Source organism: Oncorhynchus tshawytscha, unplaced genomic scaffold (genome assembly GCF_018296145.1).
Source record: "Oncorhynchus tshawytscha isolate Ot180627B unplaced genomic scaffold, Otsh_v2.0 Un_contig_11576_pilon_pilon, whole genome shotgun sequence".
NCBI lineage: Eukaryota > Metazoa > Chordata > Actinopteri > Salmoniformes > Salmonidae > Oncorhynchus > Oncorhynchus tshawytscha.
The window spans coordinates 88,442-100,000 of NW_024609616.1; the positions used below are offsets into that span (position 1 = coordinate 88,442).

The 11,559-nt window shown below is 51.5% G+C and overlaps 1 protein-coding gene across 1 annotated transcript in view; it reads right to left on the reverse strand.

The window, feature by feature from the left end:
• Window positions 1-8,369: 8,369 nt before the first annotated feature.
• The window catches only part of LOC121845286 (voltage-dependent calcium channel gamma-2 subunit-like), a 100,385-nt gene continuing 97,195 nt past the window's right edge, over window positions 8,370-11,559 (reverse strand). Inside the window, exons 3-4 of the mRNA XM_042316315.1 lie at window positions 11,370-11,510; window positions 8,370-8,938 (exon numbers count right to left, since the gene is read on the reverse strand). Of these exons, the coding sequence (XP_042172249.1) occupies window positions 8,394-8,938; window positions 11,370-11,510 (686 nt within the window). The 3' untranslated portion in view covers window positions 8,370-8,393. The remainder of the gene's footprint in view (window positions 8,939-11,369; window positions 11,511-11,559) is intronic.

An 11,559-nucleotide genomic window follows, 5' to 3' on the forward strand; every position in this document is an offset into this window, starting at 1 on the left:
TTCTGATTGCTAGAGTTTTGCATATGGGGGGACCTTTCCATCCCTCTCTCCCTCCATCACCCACTCTCTCTCCTTTACTCTCTCCTCTCCATCCCCTCTCCCCCTCCATCACCTACTCTCTCTCTCCTTTACTCTCTCCTCTCCATCCCTCTCTCCCTCCATCACCCACTCTCTCCTCTCCTCTCCATCCCCCTCTCCCTCCATCACCTACTCTCTCTCTCCTTTCCTCTCTCCTCCATCCCTCTCTCCCTCTCCATCACCCACTCTCTCTCCTTTACTCTCTCCTCTCCATCCCTCTCTCCCTCCTCACCATCACCTCTCTCTCCCTCCTCTCTCTCTCCTTTACTCTCTCCTCTCCATCCCCTCTCTCCCTCCATCACTCTCTCCTTACTCTCTCCTCTCTCCATCCCTCTCTCCCTCTCCTCTCCTCTCCATCCCTCTCTCCCTCCATCACCCCTTTACTCTCCCTCTCCTCTCCATCCCTCTCTCCCTCCATCACCCATTCTCTCCTTTACTCTCTCCTCTCCCTCCATCACCCACTCTCCTTTACTCTCTCCTCTCCATCCCTCTCTCCCTCCATCACCACTCTCTCTCTCCTTTACTCTCTCCTCTCCATCCCTCTCTCCCTCCATCACCCATTCTCTCCTTTACTCTCTCCTCTCCTCTCCTTTACTCTCTCCTCTCCATCCCTCTCTCCCTCCATCACCCACTCTCCTTTACTCTCTCCTCTCCATCCCTCTCTCCCTCCATCACCCTCTCTCTCTCCTTTACTCTCTCCTCTCCATCCCTCTCTCCCTCCATCACCCACTCCCTCTCCATCCCTCTCTCCCTCCATCACCTACCCTCTCTCTCCTTTACTCTCTCCTCTCCTTTACTCTCTCCTCTCCATCCCTCTCTCCCTCCATCACCCACTCTCCTTTACTCTCTCCTCTCCTTCCATCACCCACTCTCCTTTACTCTCTCCTCTCCTTCTCTCTCTCCCTCCATCACCCACTCTCTCTCTCCTTTACTCTCTCCTCTCCATCCCTCTCTCCCTCCATCACCCACTCTCTCTGTCTCTCTCCACCCCCCGCCCATCCTCTCTCCATCTGTCTCTCTTTCTGCATTTGCAGCTGGAGACCTTCACATAATTTCCATCATTTCCAAACCCGTTTGTTGTTTATTCGTTAACAACCCTGTAATTACTGTTTTAATGACCCTCCTCTCATTGTAACGGGGTCAGACCCACTGCCTATTATAGCCTCTCATGTCTAACACACACACACACACACACACACACACACACACACACTATGCTACGAGGCCTCTATTGAACTAGGCTGACAGTCCGCCTCAAAGCCACTCATTCATGGTGATTGAATCTCATATTATGACCCGCATTAAAATAGACTGCTGCCTTGGAATTCTGTTCCCATAACTACTGAGAGTATAATGACATGTTGAGGGTTATTAGTTATGCCACTGTTATGGTAACTGTTGTTTTAATACAGTATGTGGGTTTATGGTTTAGTCTTTAATGTTAAATATATGGTTAATCTGTAGCGAACTATGCAATCTTAAATAAAATTACATTTAATAGATGCAATCTTAAATATATTATAAATATTGATTGGTTTTCTAGTGTGAAGTAGAGAGCCATGATGAGTTGGGGGGAGGATTTAAGTAGTCGGTTCCACACATTGACAGACAGTTGTTGAAATTGGGGTCAAACCAATGTCCTTGCTTTGTAAATGTGCGTGAGAGAGAGAGATTGGATATTGGTTCTGGCATGGCATGGGGTAGAGTTTGGCTGCGTTGTGCCCAGTCTGGCTTGGTGTGTGTGTGTGTATGTGTGTGTTGGCATGATGTGTGCGTAAACCAGGGTGCCTGACTGAGACAGACTGGCCTAGCAGGGTGGAGGGGGACCCCTCACCACAGAAGTCTGGCATGGAGAGACAGGGGGAGCCATGAATACACACACACACAGGTTTAGTGGAAGGACACCGTCTGGGACAGGGAGTTTCCTGACAGACACACACACAGTCTCCATCCATCTGTCATCAGCAGGACACAGCCACGGAGGTGTGTGTACCACACTCACGAGGACAAAGGACACCTGTTACTGCTGTGTGAGTGACTCCATGACACTCACAACATAAACATCAGAATCAATAGAAAAAGCACTTGACTAAAATACTGCAGCAAAAGCATCATCACTTTCCCCAGCGTCGTTCCCAAGCTCCTGTGTCAGCCCCTGAAGATGGAATCCGCAGGAGGGGGAAACAGCGCCCCCTGGCCGCCACAACACCGTTATGGTTTTTTGTTGCAAATTGAGGTGCATCACGCAGTATGTTACAACTAATTCCAGCACATATTGTGCTCTATCGCACGTGCAATTATGTCAGAGGGGACAAAACCGTTTTCATTGTCTGAAGTAACTTCTTTGTCGTTGTAATACCCAAACAGACATGGCAGCTTCAACATGAAGGATTCCAGCTTTAAAAGCTGCTTCAAATAAAACTTTAATGAACGTTTGCCTGTGTATTTGGTTGCGTGCGTAGCGGTGTGTGTGTGAAGCCTATTAGACTAACACCCGTGTGCTACGCTAACCTAGCTCCGACACAGACGGCTATTTATTCTGCACCTGTCCTCCTCAGCCAAAGAGTGTGGGTGTGTGCGTGCGTGCATGTGTGTGTGTGCGTGCCCAGCCACAAACCCACAGCACCCCTTTTGACCGGCCACAAGAGGGGGCCAGAGATAGAAGACATTCTGGGAGATGTCAAATGTATTCGTCAAGTTTCTCGGAGAAGGAGTGATCAGGTTCCACCTGTTCATATAATTATATTCATTAGGATCTAAAAAGCCGACCTGGTCCTAAATCAGCACTCCTACTCTGAGACGCTTGATAAAATGCTCACATAGGAGTGCTGATTTGAGATCAGTTTTGCCTTTATATGTCAGCTCAGCCGGAAATTGAAATGGCACATTGCCATGTTGAAATCAAAGATCGGACTGAATCCTTGAAGCCAAGGTGATGTTGTTGTGTGGGATAAGGGAGAGACATGGCCTGTGTCCCAAATGCCACCGTATTCCCAGCACACTACATTTGACCAGATACTTATGGGGGAATGGCCCTAAATAGTGAATAGGGTGTCATTTGGTACTGCAGAAGTGATAGGACACAGCAGCTTGCTTGGTCATGGTTGGACAGCAGTGGAGTGGATAGCCCTGGGCTAGATAACATGGCACAACAGGGAACTATGTCTGCCTGCCTGTTTGTGTGCATGTCTGTCTTTCTGCCTGTCTAAAGTTCCTCCTTCTCTCACCTTTCACCTTCTCTCTTTGTGTCTCATCTCTTTAACTCCTTTCCTCCCTCTCTCCCTCCCTCTTTTCTCTTCCCCTCCCCCTTCCTTTCTCTCTCTCCCCATCCCTCCCTCATCCTCCTTCCCTCCATCTCTCTCGCCCTCCCTCCCTTCCCTCTTTCCCCCTCCTTCCTTCTCTCTGTAGGTGGAGGTGCGGACTGTTCTATCGCCCCAAACTCTTTGTGACCCTCGAAGCTCATTAAGAGGAGCAGGTGAGAGAGGACGGAGCATCTGTTCTAGCAGGCAGCACAGTATACTGGTAACACACAATCAGTCACCGTACCTCAACCCACCCAAACAGTACATTCAGCTATCACACCATGTATCAAGCAAACAAATCAATCACAAGACCTCCACACAGTCTACTCAAACATACAGCATTTGGCGTTGGTTTCTTGGCATATAATTCATGCTTGGAGTTATGAGTTGAGTTATGAGTGACGACTCATTACCTTCATCAATGAGGTCACAGAAAAGAACAAGATGTACACGAGGACAGTGGTATAACGTGATTAAATGATTCCACCTCCGAGCCAGAGGAGGGCAGTGTGTGGCTGGCCCATTCTGACTAATATGACGGACCCTCCACTCTCTCTCTCTCTGTCGATATCCCTGTCCCCTCCACCTCGCTCTCTCCCTCCCTCTCTCTTTCTCACTTTCCCTCCCCCTTCACTCTCTTGCTCTCTCTCTCTCCTCTTCAGTGATCACACAGCAGCACTGTAGAGAGACATGCCAGACCCTTTGATCACACCACACCAGGGGAGAGAGAGAGAGAGTGGGGGGTAGAGAGTGTCACATGCACTAGTGTTCTCCATTCCACTAGAACTCTGACATAATTATCGCCACCGATGGAATGGCACAGACAGGAGCAAAGGATGGGATGGATGGATGATGGATGGGATGGATGATAGATGGGATGGATGATGGATGGATGGGATGGATGATGGATGGGATGGATGATAGATGGGATGGGATGGATGATGGATGGGATGGATGATGGATGGGATGGATGATGGATGGGATGGATGATAGATGGGATGGATGATGGATGGGATGGATGATGGATGGGATGGATGATGGATGGGATGATGGATGGGATTGATGATGGATGGGATGGATGATGGATGGGATGGATGATAGATGGATGGGATGGATGATGGATGGATGGGAGGGATGATGGATGGGATGGGATGATGGATGGGATGGATGATGGATGGAATGATGGATGGATGGGATGGATGGGATGGATGGATGGGATGGATGATGGATGGATGATGGATGGATGGGATGGATGATAGATGGATGGGATGATGGATGGATGGATGGCTGCATAGAGGAGAAAAGGAGGACAAGCTTGCAAAGAGGATCTGTTGTTAAAGATAGACAGATCATTTCAACACCCAGAACCAAATCAGCTACACACACACACACACACACACACACACACCAAATCAGCTACTCGGTTTCAAGTCAGTCACAGGACTAATAGAGAGGACGAGGAAGAGGAGAGGAAGAGGAAGAGGATGAGATGAATTGACATCATCCACAGTGAAAAAAGACGACAGTCAGGACACTAGTTAGAGATCAATATGAACATAGCAGTGACCTACAAGCACACATACTGTACAGCACACAACACACCATACTGTTTTATTGCATTGATGAAGTGAAGGAGCTGTATATGTGTATTCATAGCCACAGGAAGTAGTTTGGAGGCCCGCACTACAGATGTCTATATTGGTCCACTAACACAGGACTTGTCAAGGCCCAGTTCACTACTTTTGTGTTTCTTAAAATATATATTTAATTATTTATTTATCTTATTTTAAAAAATTCAGGGGGTGTTCCCGCGGCTATGTGTGTGTTTTAAAATGATGACATCAAATACATTGATCAATCAATAAAGACTTTTGGTTTAGACAAGACAACAACAGAGATTCCAATCAATCAACCAACCAATCAACAAGCGGTCATATAGTTCCCTAAGGGGTTCCAATTTTATTCATCATTGGGACTTGATGCATCCAAGATAAGGATCGTTTGATTCATTCTGGCACCTTGAAAAGACGTTAAGCTTTTTTATTTTCATTGAAACAACACAACGGAAAGAAAGAAAGAAAGACCATAAGGCTGTGTGAGATTTCAAAATGAAGATGACATAAGTATTCGTTCCAAAGAAATCCGTTTTTTTTCTCTTATTTTAAAAAAGGCTTTACCTTCGTCAAAGTTTGTTTCTTTGATTAGTTACGCCCCTTGAAAGCATTGTTAAATGAAGCCCCGCCCCTTCTACCTGCCTGTCGTCCACAAAAGAGAAATACACACATTACATTAACATTTTAACTGCCAACTTGGTTTCCACAACAACCCCCCACTGCATTGTGTTCAACATGTAGGTTGGATGATTTGATTAGCATGCATGTAGAGTTCTTAACATGGGAGTCACTCAGGCTTAGCTTCGTCTGGTTGATCATCTTCTCTCACGGATTCTTCTTTTTTTATAGCAGTGTCTTTCGCAAAGTGTCCGTTTGTCTTAGAGTAAGTAGTTCACTGTCCGATTACCCAGAACTCATGTGGCTCATCGTGTGACTCCCCTCTGGACTCTACCTCTTTTTTTGTAGCGTCGTCCGTCCAAAGAGGAAGTGATGTCGACGTTTGACATTTCACCTATCAGCCCCAAAACAAATATGGTCTTGGTCCAGGGACCTGAGTCAGCAGAAAGGTAACAGAAGGAATCACTTAAAAACAATAGAATCTATCTATATATTATTAACTAAACTGCTTGTTGGCTAGTTGCCATGGTTCCCTGTAAGCTATGTTTACGTCACTTCCTGTTGTTGTTGTTGTTGTTTTTCAGTCCCAATGAATCAACTCGTTCCTCCTCCTCCGCTGTAGTTTCCATGACGACTTGATTTTGTTTCACCTTGTTTGTCGTTATGTCATTTTAGTTATTTTCACGTTTTGCGTCAGGGAAGTCTCTCTGTGATTTAGTAACATATATATTCATATATTCATATATAATTGATACATATATTAACTTAGACCATTACTTTTTTTTGCGGTCTGGATTCCCTCCCTGCGTTAAAGTCCCAACCCACAATGGTTCACAGTATTCATGTGAAAAATGTAAAAAAAATAATGAAATCAAACAGAGCAACTAAAGAGAAGAGTGTTGGAGTATTGGGAAGGAGGGGGAGAAGGGGTGTATGGAAGGAGGGGAGAAGGGGTGTATGGAAGGAGGGGAGAAGGGGTGTATGGAAAGGAGGGGGGAGAAGGGGTGTATGGAAGGAGGGGAGAAGGGGTGTATGGAAGGAGGGGAGAAGGGGTGTATGGGAAGGTATGGAAGGAGGGGAGAAGGGGTGTATGGGTGTATGGAAGGAGGGGAGAAGGGGTGTATGGAAGGAGGGGAGAAGGGGTGTATGGAAGGAGGGGAGAAGGGGTGTATGGAAGGAGGGGAGAAGGGGTGTATGGAAGTGTATGGAAGGAGGGGAGAAGGGGTGTATGGGTGTATGGAAGGAGGGGGTAGAAGGGGTGTATGGAAGGATGGAAGGAGAAGGGGTGTATGGAAGGAGGGGAGAAGGGGGAGAAGGAGGGAGAAGGGGTGTATGGAAGGATGGAAGGGGAGAAGGGGTGTATGGAAGGAGGGGGAAAGGGGGAGGGGTGTATGGAAGGAGGGGAGAAGGGGTGTATGGAAGGAGGGGAGAAGGGGTGTGGAAGGAGGGGAGAAGGGGTGTATGGAAGGAGGGGAGAAGGGGTGTATGGGGTGTAGGGAAGGAGGGGAGAAGGGGTGTATGGGGTGTAGGGAAGGAGGGGAGAAGGGGTGTATGGAAGGAGGGGGGGAGAAGGGGGTATGGGGGAAGGAGGGGGAGAAGGGGTGTAGGGAAGGAGGGGTGTAGGGAAGGAGGGGAGAAGGGGTGTATGGAAGGAGGGGGAGGGGTATGGGGTTTGGGGGGTGTAAGGGGGAAGGAAGGGGGAGAAGGGGTGTAGGGGTGTATGGAAGGAGGGGAGAAGGGGTGTAGGAGGGAAGGGGGAGAAGGGGTGTATGGAAGGAGGGGGTGTGGAAGGAGGGGGAGGGGTGTAGGGGGGAAGGAGGGGGGAGAAGGGGTGTAGGGGTGTAGGGAAGGAAGGAGGGGAGAAGGGGTGGGTGTAGGGAAGGAGGGGGGGTGTATGGGGAAGGGAAGGAGGGGAGAAGGGGTGTATGGAAGGGGGGGTGTAGGGAAGGAGGGGGTGCAGGGGGAAGGAGGGAAGGGGAGAAGGGGTGTAGGGGTGGGGTGGAGGGAAGGGGTGTAGGGAAGGAGGGGGAGAAGGGGTGTATGGGGTGTAGGGAACTAAGAAGAGAGTCATAAAAAATTGAACTCCGTTTTAAACTCGTAGTCTAGCCCTAGTCTCCCCACTCCTCCGTGGTTCCCCAACCCCACTACCTCACCCCTTCTCTGGGTACAGAGAGACAGTGACACCCCCCCTTGCCTCCTTTCTCCCTGTTCCTCTCGTTTCCCATCCTCCCCTGTCATAACTTTACAAACATGTTTAAAACTCCTTAAACAACGGTAGAAGGGAAAGTCATGCATTTTCTTTTTTCACTTTTTTCCCACTTTTTTTCAACATGGAAACTCATAAGAAGATCACCATCATCATCGCTGTAGTAGAAGTATCCATAACGGAAGCAGAGCTCATCTGTTTTGTTCTGTTACGCTCTGTTCATCCTTCCTTCTTACTCACTCTCTTCCTCCCTCAGAGTCCTCTCTCTCTCCCCCTCCCTCTCTCCCTCTCTCCATCCCTCCATTTCTCTCCGCCCCTCTCTCCACCCCTCTCTCCGCCCCTCTCTTCAACATGGAAACTCTCTCACCATCCCTCCATTTCTCTCTGTTTTGTTCCCCTCTCTCCACCCCTCTCTCCGCCCCTCTCTCCCCGCCCCTCTCTCCACCCCTCTCTCCGCCCCTCTCTCCCTCTCTCCGCCCCTCCCCTCTCTCCCCCCCTCCACCCCTCTCTCCTCCCCTCTCTCCGCCCCTCTCTCCGCCCCTCTCTCCGCCCCCTCTCCCTCCCTCTCTCTGTCTCTCATACAGGTGTGGTGCGGCGGTTAGCTGCGTTGCCCGTGTCCGTCAGGTCTTTCTGAATACTGTTGTGGACCTGGAGGAAGCTGTGGTCTCGTTCCAACGTGGTTGAGTTATAGGCGGCTGTCGGCGTGCCTGTCTGGTTCTTCAGTGTATCCCGCGGCAACGTGTACATGGACAGCTCCGTCGATGGCAGCGCCCCGAATGCCTTCAGCCCCACCGGTGACGTGTCCCGGGATGCGTCCCCGGTGGAACGGGAGCTGGAGCGCGAGCGTCCCCGGTAACGGTAGCGGTAGGAGGGGATGCGCGTGATGGCGGCGCCCTGGAGGTAGTCGGCGGCACTGATGGCGGCCCCCACGCGGAGCTGCCGGTGGCGGTCGATGAACATGTGCACGGCGAGCACGCCCACCATCTCGGCCATGATGAAGGAGAGGGCGCCGAAGTAGAACGACCAGCCATAGGAATAACTGTTCTTCTTCGAGTCCGACTTGGACGGGTCGCCTGCGTTGGCTGATATGTAGACGATGATGCCGATGATGTTACTCAGTCCTGGAGGAGAGGGGAAAGAGGGAGATAGATGGGGGGGAGAGGGGGTCATCATCCTCATCATCATAATCAGACTCATCTATCTCTCTCTCTAACCACCATCTTCCCTTCATGGAATTTTGAGGCATTTCCACTAACCATGACTTTTACTGTCGCTCTGGTCTTTTGTTCTTAGAGTTTTTGGTCTCTAACCATGTCCATTCTCCCTCTCTCCCTCTGTCTCTCTCTCTCTCTCTCTCTCTCTCTGTCTCTGTCTCTGTATCCCTCTCTCTCTCTCTCTCTCTCTGTCTCTGTCTCTGTATCCCTCTCTCTCTCTCTCACTCTGTATCCCTCTCTCTCTCTCTCTCTCTCTCCCCTCCCTCTCTCTCTCTCCGCCCCCCTCTCTCTTTCTCTCTCCCCCTCTCTCTCTCTCTCCCCCCCTCTCTCTCTCTCTCCTCCCCCATCTCTCTCTCTCCACCCCCTCTCTCTCTCTCTTTCTCTCCCCCCCTCTCTCTCTCTCTCCGCCCCCCCTCTCTCTCTCTTCTCTCCTCTCCCCTCTCTCTCTCCGCCCCCCCCCTCTCTCTCTCTCCCCCTCTCTCCTCTCCCCCCCCTCTCTCTCTCTCTCTCCCCCTCTCTCTCTTCTCTCCCCCCTCTCTCTCTCTCTCCCCCCCTCTCTCTCTTTCTCTCCCCCCCCTCTCTCTCTCTCTTTCTCTCCCCCCCCTCTCTCTCTCTCTGCCCCCCCCTCTCTCTCTCTCCCCTTCTCTCTCTCCGCCCCCTCTCTCTCTTTCTCTCCCCCTCTCTCTCTCTCTCCCCCCCCCCTCTCCTCTTCTCTCTCCCCTCCCCCCTCTCTCTCTCTCTCTCTCTTTCTCTCCCCGCCCCACTCTCTCTCTCTCGCCCCCCCCCCCCTCTCTCTCTCCGCCCCCTCTTTCTCTCCCCGCCCCTCTCTCTCTCTCCCCGCCCCCTCCTTCTCTCTCTCTCTGCCCCCTCTCTCTCTCTTTCTCTCCCCGCCCCCTCTCTCTCTCTCCGCCCCCCCTCTCTCTCTTTCTCTCCCGCCCCCCCCTCTCTCTCTCTCTCTCTTTCTCTCTCCACCCCCCTCTCTCTCTTTCTCTGCCCCCCCCTCTCTCTCTCTCTCTCTGCCCCCCCTCTCTCTCTCTTTCTCTCCCCGCCCCCTTCTCTCTCTCTCTCTCTCTCCCCCCCCCCTCTCTTTCTCTTTCTCTCTCTCTCTGCCCCCCTCTCTCTCTCTCTCTGCCCCCCCCCTCTGCCCTCTCTCTTTCTCTCCCCGCCCCACTCTTACACATTCTCTCTTTTGCTCTCTATGTGTCTATCATCTGTCTCTGCCTCTGTCTTTCTCTCTGTAGTCTCTCTTATCACTCTGTTCTTTAATCATATATATAACATGTGTAAATGATGGGGCTACAACAGAGCAGAACTGTGTCAGGGACACCTTATTTTTAGAGAGGAATCCTCATGGGTTCGCCACAGCCTAGCAACAGGAGAGAGAGGGGGGAGAGAGGGGGAGAGGGGGAGGAGAGAGAGAGAGAGAGAGAGAAGAGAGGAGAGTAGAGAAGAGGGGAGAGAGAGAGAGAGAGAGAGAGAGAGAGAGAGTGAGAGAGAGTGAGAGAGAGGGGGAGAGAGAGAGAGGGGAGAGAGAGGGGGATAGAGAGGGGGGGAGAGGGAGAGAGAGAGAGAGAGAGAGAGAGAGAGAGAGAGAGAGAGAGAGAGAGAGAGATGTGCTCTATATGTCTGACCTGCACCATGGAGATAGTTATCTAGACCAGCAGCCCAGAACTCCTCTCTCTGTCTCCCTCCCTCCCCTCTCTCTCTTCCTCTCTCCCTACTTTTCTCTCCTATTCTCTCTCCCTTCCCTCCGACCCTTAATCTCCTACCCCTCCCCTCTCACCCCCTCTCCCTCTATCCGCCCCCCCTCCCCTCTCTCTCCCTCTATCCCTACCCCTCCCCTCTCCTCTCTCTCCCTCTATCCCTATCCCTCCCCTCTCACACTCCCCACCTCTATTCCTACCCCTCCCCTCTCTCCTCTCTCTCTCTCTCTCCCTCTATCCCTATCCCTCCCCTCTCCGCTCCCCACCTCTATTCCTACCCCTCCCCTCTCACCCCCTCTCCCTCTATCCCTCCCCTCCCCTCTCTCTCTCTCCCTGTATCCCTACCCCTCCCCTCTCACCCCCTCTCCCTCCCCCTCCCCTCTCACCCCCTCTCCCTCCCCCTCCCCTCTCTCTCTCTCCCTCTATCCCTATCCCTCCCCTCTCACGCTCCCTACCTCTATCCCTCCCCTTCCCTCTCACCCTCCCTCCCCCTAACCCTTCCTCCCCCTCTATCCCTCCCTCCCTCTACCTCTACCCCTTCCCTGTCACCCTCCCTCCACCAAAAACTTCCCTCCCTCTACCTCTACCCGTCCCTCCCTCACCCTCCCCCTAACCCTCCCTCCCTCCATGTCTACCTGCGGAGACGAAGAGGATGCCTGCGCTGAGGATGATGTTGTGGCGTGACTTGTAGAACTCGCTGGCAGCTATACACAGCCCTCCCATGAAGAGCAGGATCACACTCATGATGGGGAAGATACTGGAGGCTCGCACCGCACCTGAGGGACACACACAAACACACACACACACTAAATGAGGAGAATGAGT